At 44.6% G+C, this 15,278-nt stretch overlaps 1 protein-coding gene across 3 annotated transcripts in view; it reads right to left on the reverse strand.

The window, feature by feature from the left end:
• myo3b (myosin IIIB) overlaps window positions 1–15,278 on the reverse strand; it is a 69,928-nt gene that overhangs the window by 32,442 nt on the left and 22,208 nt on the right. For all 3 annotated transcript variants that reach the window (XM_086145775.1, XM_086145772.1, XM_086145774.1), the window contains 13 exons: window positions 12,404–12,488; window positions 12,193–12,309; window positions 11,495–11,599; window positions 9,941–10,024; window positions 9,645–9,847; window positions 9,476–9,574; window positions 9,229–9,343; window positions 9,014–9,140; window positions 7,458–7,668; window positions 6,565–6,712; window positions 5,456–5,609; window positions 5,286–5,374; window positions 4,948–5,077 (listed from right to left, as the gene is read on the reverse strand). In XM_086145775.1, the coding sequence (XP_086001901.1) occupies window positions 4,948–5,077; window positions 5,286–5,374; window positions 5,456–5,609; window positions 6,565–6,712; window positions 7,458–7,668; window positions 9,014–9,140; window positions 9,229–9,343; window positions 9,476–9,574; window positions 9,645–9,847; window positions 9,941–10,024; window positions 11,495–11,599; window positions 12,193–12,309; window positions 12,404–12,488 (1,667 nt within the window). The remainder of the gene's footprint in view (window positions 1–4,947; window positions 5,078–5,285; window positions 5,375–5,455; window positions 5,610–6,564; window positions 6,713–7,457; window positions 7,669–9,013; window positions 9,141–9,228; window positions 9,344–9,475; window positions 9,575–9,644; window positions 9,848–9,940; window positions 10,025–11,494; window positions 11,600–12,192; window positions 12,310–12,403; window positions 12,489–15,278) is intronic.

The raw sequence follows: 15,278 nt of genomic DNA on the forward strand, positions 1-15,278 counted from the left end.
AGTCCCGTTTGAGGGCGTCAAAAACCTGTATACAAATTAAACTTAGTTTGGGGCAAAGGCAAAATATATGTGTATGGTTGGCAATATCTTTACCACAATTCCTCCAGCAAGAACTACGTCTCGGCCCCCTTTTCAGCTATTATTTCTAGTGTATTTTCCACTTAAATTCTCTCCGGGAGTTTGAATTTGTGATCCTGCGTGCCTCAATACATGTCTCTTCCCAGGTGTCCATTGGTATGTCGACGTTCATTTCCGCCTCCCATCTCTGTCTTATCTGTCTTGTAATTATCATTATTTTTGATCTACTCATTCTATTGGCTTCTAATTCAGACACACACAAACACAAACTTTAAAATGTATATTCGTGTTGATGATGTGCGTCTCCGGTCACTGAACCTGAAAACCGAAGAAAGCGCCGACTATCTCGGGCGTGGATATTTGAGCTGTCGATCGCCCCCCCTCATTGTGAACACGCGTTTAAGTCGTATTTCACGCCCCAAAAAATAAAATAAAATAAAATTCTAAAAAAAATAAAATAAAATAAGAAAATCGACAAAAACAAAAAACAAACAAAAAAAAAAAAAGTACGATGGAGAAACAGGAGCTGTTAAATTTGTCGACTACATTAGCGGGCGCGCAGGCAGGGAGGGCCCCGCTCCAATTAGCCCAGAGTAAAGCTGGCTGGATTAATTGGAGTGGGTCTTGTGCAAATGAAGTGCGCGCTCTCCTCTCCCCATTAGTGCTGCTGGGCCAGATCATCTGAGCACATTTGTCATGATGAATTAGCGGCGGCGGGTGGAACGGGCTCGTGGAGTGTCACTGCGCTTTCACGCCTCTCACTTCCATGACACCATCAAGGGGAGATGAAGGGGCTCCGGCGCGATGAGAGAAACTGTGACAGTTGTACCTAAGCCTTGCAAATGGACACTCTCTGCTTTCTTCATGTATTCCTTGGCGAGTCGTATTAATTCATTTTTCTGGCGGGTTTCATATCCCCTCCTGACTGTATGATTAGAGCGCGGGTTAATAGTCAGTATCCTCAAAGATTTCCGCCTCCTGAGACATGAAACCGAGGGAACACCTGTGATGTCCGGCCTGAAAGAAGACCTCCTAATTTAGATACAGTGTGGAACTTGCCTAATGATGTGGATAATAATTATTCAAACAGGGGGATGAGAGGGGGGAAAAAAAAAAAAAAAAAGCCGACATTGTCCTCCGACGCTCGACCCGAGGGGGGGGGGAAAGAAGGCCGCGTAGGTTTCGGAGACGCTCTTCTTTTCACTCTGATAATTCGCGAAAAAGTTCAAAAAGTGCCCTCTTGTAACGGTATAATAATTAAAAGGGCAACGCTAGGAGGGGAGCAGGTGAGGAGAACATTCCCCATCGGGTCATTCAGTCGGAGAAACAGGAGGTGGAGGAGCGTCCCACTGATCGTTAATGCTTCATGCATGTTGCTCTTGGCATGGACTTCCAGGACAAACACAGAGGAAGAGAGAGAGTTGGGGGGGCGGGGGGGGAGTAGGGGTTGGGGTTGGGGGGGGCAGATAGAGAAAAAGCCTTCCTTGGCATCTGTGCGTTCACTTTGAAAATTAAGCCCAGCAAGAATCCTGTAGGGGGGAAAAAAAAAAAAAAAAAAAAAAAACTCAAGCTGGCAGTTGTATTGGGGTTCTATTGACAAGAATAGTCAATGTGCTTGGGATTAAAAAGCAATCCCGCGTTCAATATGACACCTCCCTACACGCTTTTATGAGTGCCAGTGTGCGCCTTGTACTTCAGAAGCTGTGGATCGAGCTGTCGACACGGGGGACAATCAAAGTTGTGAGGCGAGGCGGCCTCCTCGAGCTGAGTGAGCAGAGGCTTGCTGGATATCTCCGTCGCTCTCTCCCGCTCTCTTTTTCAAAACATGTGATCTAGAAACTCAACTCAGCAACCAAGCAAATGAGATTAAAAGCAGCCATAACCCCCGCCGCCCTCCCCGCCCCTCCGTAACCACCGCCGTTTATGCCTAGAGATGGCTCCGGGGGGCTGTTGATTTAAATGCCATCCAGTACTGTCAGAGCAGATCAATCATAAAAAGCATGGTGTAATTGGCTTTTAGTGACACAACACAGTGTTGCATTTATCAAAGAATATTGCGCCATGTGACTTTTTTTTTTTTTTTGGAGAGCCGGCTTCTCCCCGTTGATGCGCGAGGGCCCCTCCAATTCCCGCTGCTGACTCAAAAATTTTTTTTTTCCAACGGCGTGATGAGGGGAGAAATTTGGACAAAAGGAGAACTTGGTGAGTGTCTCTCTCTTGGTGGTGGAAGCCTGCGGTTTCTGCCCACTGGGATGTAAAAGAAAAAAGAAAAAAAAAAAAAAAGGGCTTCTAGTGGAGGGAGAGAACAAAGAGGAAACTGTGTCATATCGCTGGATGGAGCCTGTCATTTCCACACAGGAGGATCTCCGAAAACGCGAAGACAAAGGGAGACTCAGACCGTGGGAGAACCCGGGATCGTCAGAGGATGAAAAGCCAATTTGTAAATGGTGATATACTTGATAGATTTGAACTTTTAACCCCGACGCTGGAAGAACATTGAAGAAGATTGCAAATGAGCGCTCCGGATGGTAACTTTCCGTCGCAGACTACACCGCGGGGGAGAAGCGCCGGTCCACTCGGTCACCGCGTTTGACTTTTTCTCCTGCGGCTTCTTTACAAAAAACAGATTAATAATCCAAAAATTATTATATTTGCAAACAGCGAGGTGGTCTGTCAAACAAAACTGAGAAACGATTAAAAAAAGCAAGAACCGCTGCAGTTTCTGTTACGTTTTACCTCGGACGATGCAAAAGCGAAAGTGTTTATTTTTTTCTAGGGCAAATATAAAGATTGTGGATAAAAAAAAAAAAAAAAAAGTAATGTCTCCAATCTTCACCGCGCAGATCCAATTGAAATGGACAAGGGTGTATTGTGCCTGTGTGTGTGTGTGAATTTTGCACAGATGTGCTGAGCTACAAGCAGCAGGGCCAAACAGCCCTCAGGCAACACACACACACACACACACACACACACACACACATGCACACACACAGGCCGCCCAGGCCCTGGCCGGCTTGACTGAGCCCAGCCAATTCAAACACTGTGATCCCCCTGATCTGGGAAAGGCCTTGGCTCTGAGGAATTTGTTCATGCAAATACATCCTATTTCCTCTGACAAAACACCACCACATGTCTCGGCCTCAAGGACCCGCGTTTTTGCAGGACTCAAGTGGCCTTTTCGGTTCGCCGCCCCGGCGGGGGAAGAGAAGGTTAAGGGGAGGCTTCGCTCGCCAAAGCCCTGGCCGCCGTTTGTCTGTATCGCCGTCACGTGATCGCATTTTCGATCGCTCACGTGAAAAGCAATTGGTTTTAACTCCCCCCGAAATAACAAACATCCGGGCGATTCGCGTGATCGGATCCTTAAAAAGATTAAGGAGACGATCGCCGTTCGTTCACCGGTTCGGACGCGAGGACTCGCCGGGTGTGTGTCGGGTTCGTGATCCACCCCGTCATTTGAGTCGACGAGTGTGTCCCCTAGTGGTGAGGCATGGAGGAGGCGTCCCGGGGTGTGAAACCTCCCCGCTAAAGCAGATTTTCATCGGATCCCCCCCCCAGATAATGGTAATTTCACAGATAACAGTGAATCTATAATGTGGAATAAAATGCAAATTAAATCCTCCCACAAATGTTACCCTGAAGAATAGATTTATAATTTTCTTATGCCGCGCTGTATCTCCCTTTAAAATGGTGCTCCGACGTTTCCGGAGCGATAAGCCGGAGCCGAGCGTTTCATAGCTTTTATCTCGCCAGATGATCTGAGGTTTCAATAACTGCAATGGGAAAATTGGACCTCCAACTCCAAAGAAGTAAATAAGAGCTAAGAGCAAGATGTACCCTCTTCAAAAAACTTGCTGGAAATTGGAGCCGTTTATTTCCGCCACGAAATACCCCATGCATCGCTTTGAATACAATGAGAGGCAAAGGTAACGTGGCGCAAAAGGAAATAAAGCGGCTTTCAGTCCTAACTGACACGACGTCAGCGCCAATAAACATTACGACGGTGTTAGCTTGCATCCGGCGCCTCCGCGCCCGAAATGAAGCATTCGCCGAATTTTTTTTATTTTTTTTTTATAGGGTGTATTCCTTAATTGCACGCTGGAAGTGGCTGAAGACTCCCTCGTGCACGATCCGCAATTGAAGTTTCCGGACGCGTCGCGCCTGTTTCCCGCTCGCCGAGGTGCCTTTTCGTGAATCGAATCTTTTCCTTTTAATGCCGCGGGGAAGTGAGAGCGGGCATTTGCGGGGCCCGTTAAAAAAGGAGGCAAATCACATAATGTGCCCGAGCTGAAACCAAATAGGGAGCGGGAATCCGATAATTTAACACATCTATTAGCATTGCGGCTAAGTCAAGTGACCAGGAGGCCTGAGCCGCGCCTAATGACGAGCACATTACTACCTTCATTTAACCAACAGAAAAGAGGAGGGGAGGGTTCCTTTTGTGTTCTCTAAATACTGTATCTTCATCCCCTGGGTATTCCAAACCCTTATCATAAAAATATCCCGCTGCACCCACAATCTGTAGATAGCATTCAGCAGTGGGAAACCAAGAGGGACAGCTTAGTGAAAATAAAAACAGTGCGCCGCGCAGAGAGCTGAGCCTCTCAAGAGATAATGGAGGCTGCAGATTTATCCGAGCACGGCGCGCAGAGGTTTGAAATGAAAGGGGACCAGCAGATGCCTGCGAGCCGTCTTTAAGAAACCCACTTACCTGAACATTTATGGAAGCAGGAGACGGCGTCACAATTCACAGAGTAATACAGGCGGAACCCTGTATTGTTAACAATAGTTTCTTTTTCAAAGTTTCTATTTTCCATTTCGGTCGGCGGCGGAAAACCCGAGCGTGTTAGTGTCGGCGGCCTCGAGTCGTACCTGTTTTAGTCAAAGGGCTGGAGAACAGCTGCTGCAAGAGTTTGTTCTCCGACGTCCTCAGCACCACGACGATGTCCACGGGAAGGGTGTCTCGGTTCTTCTCCAGAAATCCGTTCACGCTGTACATTACCTGTCGAGCAGGGGTCGGAGAAGGCGCCGGGATATTAACGGTATTCCTTTCTTTTTTTTTACTGCATTTTTCAAAGCAGCGTAATTTTGTCACCGAGGAGAATTTCTGGAACACGGCGTTCAAAATCAAATCGGGCTTTCGTCACCGCGCCGACCATTCATGGCCACAAATGAGATCATCCGAACCGGGTATTGGTCTCGTCCGATACCTTTCCCGCGTAGTGCTGAATCCCAAAGCAAAGCTCCACGCGTTTTGGGATGGAGAAATATGCGCAGCGCAGATTGTCCTCAAACTTATCTGGGAAAGAAAAACAAAACAAGACAATTAAATGACAAATAAGCGCCGCATTTCCAGGTACGATCTGCAACACGGTCTCACCGACTAAAGTGTGGTCGGTGGCCTGAGGGAAGCGACTCTCCTCATCCAGCAGGGACAGCAAACCCATGGGTTTCTGGAGGAACATGTCCAGGATGGGCCTGTTGTCCTCGTACTCCACCAGACTTGCATCCACTCCCTCGCTCTGGTATTCCATCTAATTAGAACCAGCGAATGTGGCACAATCTATTTGATGATTCCTCTAAATGACCCAATTACACAGTCTGGGCTAAACATTATTCGTGCATGTGTGAGGAAAGTTTCTAATCAACAAAAGCGAGCGGCTGCGGCGGCGGCGGGCTGCGTGTCTGCGGCGCAAGTTTACGGCATAATAGAGTCTTTTACTGAATGCATAAAAACTGCTCTGAAACTAACAAATAGAGCCACTTACTTATTCATAATTTATTTCCGTTTGCAAATAACCCACAGTCATATCATATTATTGCATCTATTTAATTTCAGATCAAAAGTATCTTTAAATATATATTTTACTATTAAAATGGAACCAATGGAACTAAACCATCCTCATGTTTAAGTCATTAAGTCGGAATAATCAGCGTCTGTGTACGACAAGAGAGAAGACACGCACGCCAAATATCAACCCTCTCTCCAAACCTCACATGGGGGAAGACTGAAGAGAAACTTCTTTGCTTATTATCGCCGGGCAGTTTGATTTGTTAGTCGGAAACTGTTATTAGTCCTGAAGAGTGTTTTAAATAAATGAACAATATCTGTTATTCACATTTACATGTACCCTCCCCAACACATACACACATTGCATTGGTACTAGTGCTGTTTTTTAATGTTTGCATGTTTGCACGTAAATTGGCATGGAAGTGCTTTGAGCAGGATGTTTGAATTTCAATTTTTATCGATTACCACCTATTAATATCAGTCAAGAAGTATAAATATCAGGCCACACTTCAGGAGAAACACCTTCATTAAAATGCATCTTACAAATAAAGTATCCACGGCATTTCCGCCCTCATGGGTTCTCAACTGAAATCATGTTTTTTTTTGTTTTTTTTTTCCTCCCCAAAATAGAATTTAAAAAGTGCTCAATTTATTTCCAGTGTTGTTTTTTTTTTTTTTTAACGCACGGTCACACTCACCTGTTCAAGGGCAAATATGTGCTGGTTGAAGTAAAACTGGATCTGCTCATTTGCAATGTTGATGCACAATTGTTCAAATGAGTTCTTCTTGAAGTTTTCAAACCCAAAGATGTCCAGGATTCCCACATTCATGCCGCTCTCTGCGGCACTTCAAAGTGGAAGAAAGAGGACAAACAAACTTATTCTTCTGTGTGACAGAACAAGCAAATCCCAGCAGCCATATTAATTGATAAAACTTTAATGATAATCCAAGTTCAACCCAAATACAGAGTCGGGGTTTGGACGGCTTTTGGTGAGGAATCATAAACATAAGCTGTCAAAATCCAGCGCATCTTTGATGGTTTTATTTCTTAATCATTTCGATTCGTGCGCGAACAAGGCTTTTTTTTTTTTTTTTTTTTCTTCTCCAAAATACAGAATAAAGGCTTAGCATTTTGAATTCAGTGCCGAGCTCCCGCTTGACGTGAGCAGTCCTTATTTTACGCAGAGGTCACCTTTAGCCAGAGCTACCCAGCTATTAATGGTAATAAGGAAACCGCAGAGATGACTGAAATGCAGACAGGAGCTCCAGATTTAGTAAATCTCTGAAGATGACTCCTTGACAGTCGATGCTCATATTTATGAGGAATTCTTTTGGATCAATGAAGAGCCTCTTTGCAGTCTCTCTGAAGTCTTTTTAATCATCTCAACATTATTTTCTCTGCACGCATCTCCGTATCAAAAATTTATTAAAACTTCTTTTCGCTCTCCTTTTATTTGTCTCGTGCGCGCCCATTGATATTCTCCTCCGCGTGTTTGCGTTTACCTCCGCCGAGCTTCCACAGAGGTCATCGGAGACAAATGAGAAGTGGATGGTGACGGCGGACGTCTGCACACATGCGTGTCACACTCACCAGATATTCATGTCGGGCTGCAGCAGAGAGTTGATGCGATTGACGATCCAGCTGAAGAGGCGGCCGTACAACGCCTTGGACATGGCGTCCCGCACGTCCGCCGCCTTGTCGACGGTGTTGGTGCGGATGATGGTTTCGCCTCTGGTGACCACACACTGGGACGTCAGGGCCTCCTGGAGCTCCTCGGAGCCGATGCTGAGGAGAGACGCGGCTGGGGAGGGGGGGGCCGATGTGGGAGTCAGTCGCTGCAAGCGAGAGCTTTTTGGCTGAAAAAGCCCAAACTGGTATCTCCAGCGGGGTTTCTCGGATTCTTTCCGATTGGTGTGTAAATGACAGTTTTTCCCCTCCAATGGGAAACTCCTTCTTTTTACCACAATGTCCTGATAAAGAGATATCATCTCTTAGTTAACATTAATTGTTTGCATATTAAAGCTATTGTTAACGACAGGGGTGTCAAACTCAAGGCCCGTGAACAGGTTTAATCCGGATTGCAAAGTTAAAAAATACCAGGTTTGAGGAGTGAATTGAACAATAGGTACGTAACAGTACTTCATATGTCATGATTTTACCGATCCAGCCCAACTTAGAATAGATTGAGATGAGATGAGAACAACTTTATTTATCCTGAAGGAAATTGTTGTGCCAGAGTTTCAAGCAAAAAAATAACAGTAATAGAAAATAGTAGGATTTTCCCCCGTGTTGCCCCTGAGCTAAAATGAGTTTGACACCCCTTGGTTTACGATGTCAGGTTTTGCCACGTAGCCGTTAGCGCTACTGTTATTATTAGCATGAGCTCATACATGCCTGTCCCTCCCAACCCTCCAAACCACCTCCACTCCGTCACACTCTTCTTTTCTATCGTTCCGTCCCTCTCTCTCGCTTTCTTTCTGCTCCAACCGGTCGAGGCGGAAGGCCGCTCACATCGAGGCCGAGATCTGTTCAAGGTTTCTGCCCTGGAAAGAAAGGCGGTGTCTCCTCACCGCCACCATCAAGTGTTTCGCGCTGTTTTCATCTTGTTGCAACACTATGCTAAATATTTATTGTTTTTGTTTTCTTTTTTTTTGCTATCTATCTGTGTTCACTGTGGACAGCAAAATAAGAATTGAATTGTACAGGAAAACATTGTTTCCAGAACGGGACGCATAACAATAAACACGTTGAATATTAAATGCTTGCTCATGGAGGAACGCTGAACACCTGTAAAGCATCTAGAAGAGTGTGATCCAGACCTGCCCTGCATGGACAGTGTCATCAGACAACAATTCCTACTAATTTCAAGCCTAAAAAAAAACACCATTGTGTCAGATACATGGTGAAATGTGTGTTTTTGTCGAAAACAAGCCGTGCACTGGACAGCGTGGAGGGGATCGTGCTGAGAGGAGCAGGCGTCTCTACGATTTTGCCAACTGGGTGTAGCATGGAGGGGGAGACTGCCAACTTGGTGTGATGGAAAATAGCAATTGAAATTTCATTTTGGTAATATCTACCAGATATGTTATTTCTGAACGCAGCTCTGGTGGAACGAAAGAACAAAAATATCAGCCAACTTAGCTCACCGTTTTCAATGGCCTCTGAATTAGGCACTTCACTCTTATCAGTCTGATGCTGGGATGTGATGGCGGCAAATTCAATGTTCCCCGTGTTCAAGATGGCCGACAGAATTCGGTATATAGAGATGACCTCCTGAAATGAAAAGGGAAAAAAAACAATGGCGTATTAAACGGTGCTCCACAGATGTTTCGCTACAATAAGGCATCTAAAGTCAGAGTACCTCTTCTGTGAAGCCGATGTTTCGGAAGCATTCCTGGATCGCGTCAAACTGCTCCTTGTAGAGTTTGCTGGAGACGATCTCTTGAACCACTTTGCAGTGTTGACTATAAATGTACCTGCAGATGTAAATACAAAAAGAAATAAAATAAAAACTAAACTGCATGCTGGTACTTAAAATGGTCAAAATATGTGACATTATTATGCCTGAGAAATCCCTTTTTATCTCCGTTGCGATCGACAGCACCAACCTGGGAGGCGTCTTGTCTGGCAAACGGTAAGTCTTCAGTTTCTCCTGGTGGTAAAGTCCAGCGTAGATATAATAAAATATGTGGAAATTCTTCTCTCCACTGTAAGAGAAGAGAAATCCCATGAGCGAGAAGGACTTCCGCGACGAGAAAGCGTCCGAGAAACACTTACAGAGCCTGTTTGATGACCCTCGACTTTTCCAGCAGGTACTCCGAGATCTTGGCCCCGATGACCGCTCCCGTCGGGGTGAACTTCATCTCCAGGTATTTACCGAAGCGGCTGGAATTGTCGTTGATGACCGTGCAGGCATTTCCAAAAGCTTCGACCAGCGGGTTCACCTGCAAGATCTTCTCCCGCAGCGTCCGATTGTTTGCCTGGATGCGACGACGGGGGATTTTTGAGTTTTAAAAGATTCCCGTTTAAGACTCTAACACCGACCGGGGTCGGGGACCGCGCAGCTGCTTTACCTTTCCCAAGAACGTGAGATGTTGAACAATCAAATGAGCGCTCTCCGTCTTCCCCGCGCCGCTCTCTCCGCTGATAATGATGCACTAAAAAAAGGGGAAAAAAAAAAAATCAAATAAATGTAATACGTTGCAATATCACAGCAGGATAACTGGAATGAACAGAATGAACGATATGCAGGACCTACAGGAATCGGTTTGCAGTAACTAACAGTCCCGGATTCATAACTACAGTATCAGTAATGGGAAAAAAAATTGTAATGATTTAAAATCCTTATGAGCCCACAGTGTTGATCTACATCTGCCTCAGTGTTTGTGTTTGCTCTTCTGCTTCTTCTTTCATAACGGACCTATGAGCGCTCTAAATAAGCCAGCAGAGGGAGTTCTGTTCTGTTTTCATCTCTGCGTTTATGTTTATTTTTTCCGTTTGTCTTGTTTACGTTTAATGTACGTGGGGCTGCTCGCTCATCCTAACAAACGCAGCTCTGGGCATCGCTGAGGGACTTTAGAGACCACACAGGACGTAGAGATGAAGAAAGACGACAGCAAAGACGGACCGATGGTATCAGTTTATTGGGCAGAAATAAGGTTTCTGCCTGATTACAAATCTCCTCCTGCCATTTTGTTGGGTTTTTTTTGTACACCATGTACACCACTACAGGTGATCAGATCCCACACGTTGGACTTTCACATTTTGGGTTGCCGTCTATTTAACGCTGGGCTCACACCAGAAGATTTTCACGATCGCAGAGTAAAAGCTGAAATTCGGAAGGGCATTTTAGGACTTTAGGAGTCGTCTCAATTGTTAAGTTTGAGGTGATAATCTGAGCTGCTTCAGATAAGTCTTTTCCTTGTCTTGGGGTTTCGACAATATCAAATGTGTTTGATATTATCGTCAAAATCTTCTTGTCTTGGTAACTGGACTTGAATTTCTTCACTAGAAATTTGAAAATTTCCATGACCCGGATGACTGAGAAACTCCACAGATTTGATATTATCGCGAGTCTTTCTGTCTTTACGGTGACGTCACACAATCAACAACCAATAGATGAGCGCTAACAAAACCAGAGACAAGAAGGCTGATGGGCAAACAATCACCAAAGCGGTATTGACGGGAGGAGGGGTATTTGTTGGCGATATGGATGAACGGGAACGGCGAAGGACGTCACGATCAATATGAACTGTCCAGAAATTGGAGTGGCTGGTGCAGCTGTGGCCAGAACGGCCCGGCTTGTAAGATGTTAACTCTCTAACGTATCACAACCGGGCAGAGAAGGAAAAGCCATAAAACAAAATAGCAGAGGCTCTGAAAAAATTGCATGCTGGGAAAAAAAATGCTGAAAGAATCTAGTTGAAGTCTAGTAAATTGTGACCTTGTAAGATTCACAGACTTTGTAAAATCTCAGTCTGAGACTAGGCTGTGTCCAAAAACTCGTGCGCAGGTGTGAGATGATAGTTTTCCAAGAGTGTCTTCCAAATCTGTTTAAAGTCTTTAGATATATCGGTAGCTTTGGTGAGTTAAAATGACTCATCTTTGGCGTTCCAGAACAAGCTTACCTGGTCTTTGCAGAAAGTCACCATTCCCTGGTAGGCCGCATCCGCGGTCGCAAAGATGTGCGGCGGGTTGTCGGCTCGCTTCGCGCCGTGATACAGCTTGGAAAACTGGGAGGGCATTGAGATAACCGGCGAAAAACATTTTAAACAGAGAGCTACAGTGTTTTGATTCAAGAGGACTTTGTTGATGGACGAGGAGGGGCTGAAATAAAAAATCTTGAAAATATTTGGTCAAACACAGCCTCGTTCGGGGTCATCTTTTGCTTTTGCAGCGCTTGTGATCCTTCTATTAGTCGAAAGAAATATTTTCACTGAAAACAAGACAAAACTTTGATCATCAAACATTGCATTCATTTTCTATAACATGGACTCGGGCAGCAGGAGCCTATTCCAGCTGCGATTGGCCAAAAGGGGTGGGGGTGGGGGGGTTCACCCGATCACAGGGCCACATATTATATTATTATATGAAATTTTGTAAATGCAAAGGCATTTTATGTGCAAAGCACTGCTTGTGTTAGCAGTGCAAAGCACTGCTTGTGTTAGCATGTTAGCATGTTAGCACTCCTGCTTGCGCCTCGGGCCCCAGCGCCGCTGTCACTGACGCGATCAGTTTGGGTTTTGGTTGAAATAATCAAGAACACAAAAGAGGCAGCAGCGGTGAGCAAAAACATTCATCATATCCAGAGTGGTCGATAACCCACCTGGGGGGAGTAGATACTGAGATTCTGGAAAGGGTTGAGTGCGATCAGGATATCACCAACATAAGTGTAAACCTGCAGCTCATCATACCGCTTCTGGAGATGGAGGATAATGGTCTCCTTCAGGAAAGAGAAAGAGAAAAAAAAAATGCACATTACATGAGGGAACATTGTACCGATCAATGCGAGATGAGATAAACACATTAAATCTCACCTCATCCAAGAACTCCAGGTTTACCAGATCATCATCAGGACAGCTCTCTATTATGAGGGTTTTATGGGTATTGATCCGTTCGTGCCTGTATGAAGGCAAGGACATGCCTGAGAAAGCCATTAAGAGACCGCCAAATGTGAAAAACACTAGTTTGGATGAATAAAAGGAAGAGACACTTCCGAGGTTTGTGCGAAGTGTTCCTGGGGGGACGCGGCTCCAATAAACAGCCCCTCATCAACGTTGCGACCTCACACTTCAAAATGAACCCCGGGGGGGCCGAAGGGAGCATAGCTTTTATTTTACAAACCCTGTCGAAACCCTCTCACGGCCAAGAGAAGCGGACAAGTGCTGAATGCGAAAGTTGCAAAATCCAGCACGTAAATCTGTTTATAAAAGTAGGTTAATAGCAAGAAAAAGTTGCAATGCTTTCATTCAGGATGACTGTATTGACAAATAGGGGTGCGAGCTACAATATCCCAAATCTTTAAAATTTTTGGTAAAACACAAACTCGTTCTTTTTCTTCAGCAGTACTTGCAATTCCTCTGTTTGTTGAAAGAAATATTTTCATGTAAAACCTGACAAAGTTTTGATCATCAAACATTTCATTCATTTTCTGTACCGTTTTTCTGCACTCAGAGGCAGCTGTAGGGGGGTGGAACCTATCTGAGCTGTGATTGGCCGACAGGTTGGGTTCACCCAATCACAGGGCCACATATAAAGACGTACAGCTACATGCCTGTGGAGGTTCTCAGTCATCCAGGTCATGGTGAATACTTGACAAAATCTTGTTGTGGCCATGACAAGAAGATTTTGACATAGAGTTATTCGCTCTCATTCACACATTTCAGCAATTTTGAGGTCCCCAATGAAACTCCTGCATGTTTTTGGACTGCGAGAGGAAAGCGAAGAAAACATGCAGACCCGGAGACTCCACACAGAAAGGCCAGAATCCAACCAAGGACCCACTTGCTGTATAGCAGCAGTGCTAACATGCTAACACACTAACACAAGGCACATTTCCAAGATCAGAAGTGGGTTTTCATTTGAATAGATCATGGATCAATATTACTGACTCACAAAAATATTTTTACCCCCTCGCCCACCTCCAGCTGCTCTCCACTCGAACCCTGACCGGGCTGTTGGAGACCTTTGACCCCGTTTTGGAGAGGATCACAATGAACCAACTCATAGAGCGAGGAGTCAGCAGAGCACATTCTCCTGCCAAAGCTCCTCTTTTTACAATAATTCTCCGTCCTGATCTCACTGCCCATCCATCTTATCCATTTGTTGTATATATATTGCATATGGGTCTTTCCCCTTTCCACCCATTATTGGATATAAAGACCAATTAAAATATTGCGTTTATCTGTCTTTTTCTAATCGACAAAAACCACTCACAATTCCTTGTATTTGAAAACCACTCAGCAATTAAAGAATTTCTGGTTCTGATTTCAGTATATAAAGTACGTTAAAAATAAATGATTTACGACTAATAATAATACAATAAAAATAAAATAATAATCCGGATAATAATAATAATAATGACAATAATACTGATAATATTGATAATGATAAATTATTATTATTATTATTATTATTATCAGTAGTAGTAGTAGTAGGAGTAGTAATAGTAGTAGTAAGTATTATTAGCAATGAGAAATACATAAAAAATTAAAGATTCTATTCTATTCTGTGAACTATGACCTCTGAAGTGGGCTGTCCTCCGTGCAGAACGTGACAAAAAAAAGGCTGGTGTTGTCCAAAGAGAAATGTTTAGTTTCTCAGATGAGAGTTTCATTCTGTTCTGAGGTTTATGGCTCTCAGTGAATGTGTATCCCCGTGCCGAGATCATCTGCTTAACATGTACTCTTGCCATATCAGGTGGCGGAAGGGGCGCGTTATCGCACATCCAAATTAAATGAGCTCCTCAGCGATGTCACCTCGGTCGACCACAGTCACAAAGACGTCTTCATCGCTAAACTTCCTGTCAACTTTGCTCCCTTCCCCGCCTCCCAACACCACGGTTATCTCCTCTTCCAGCGCCAGCACCCTGGACAGCACCTTTCAGAGGAGGAAAGCCAGCAGGTCTGGCGGCGGCGGCGCAGCACGGGCCCACCGGGGCCACCTCCGAAAAAAAAAAAAAAAAAAAACAAAAAACACAAGCTTTCGGTAAAAAACGATAACGTCCATCCATTTCCGAATCACCTTCACTTTACGTCCTTTTCTAGGATCTCGAAAAAACGCTGCCAAAATGGGGAAATCTTTGCTGTTCAAACACAAGCGGTGAACAGACATCACTCGGGATTCACATAGTGTTTAAATTTCATTTAGTCAACAACCGGCTCGCTCCTGCTGTCTGACAGCCCATTGAAGCACTTTGCAACAACCTTTTCTGACAGGAGGGAAGCATTAAGTTTTTAAGCGTTTGTCTCGTCGATGACAGTTGAGACCATATCGACAGCGGCAGGGATTATTTACTCCTCGGCGTCGGGGAGGGGTTTCATTAAGCTGCTTTGTGGGAGGCAAGTTGAGTATTACAAGCAACCCGTCCACTTTTAATGAACAGGCGCCGCTTCAAATTTTTACTTTTTGGATATTTTTCTTTGAAGGAATTGAGGAGACGGAGGCTTATTCACACAACGGAGGTACGAGGTCCCCGATTGAAGTCTCAACTTGTTCGGCTTCATGCTGTGATTGGCTCTTTTAAAGAAAAAAATTACTTATTAATATATTTCCAAGAAATAGGTCTTCAAATGTTTTTGAGAAAAAACACATCAGACCCCACCCCCCAACTTTCCACGGACAATTGTGGAAGCACTCCTGAATGCAAATGCAATGTAACGGCGTGATTAGGGTGCAGATTTTTTTTTTTTT

The sequence above is a fragment of the Fistularia commersonii genome, chromosome 4 (genome assembly GCF_037954325.1).
Source record: "Fistularia commersonii isolate RoL2024-O1a breed Wild chromosome 4, RoL_Fcom_v1.0, whole genome shotgun sequence".
Classification (NCBI taxonomy): domain Eukaryota; kingdom Metazoa; phylum Chordata; class Actinopteri; order Syngnathiformes; family Fistulariidae; genus Fistularia; species Fistularia commersonii.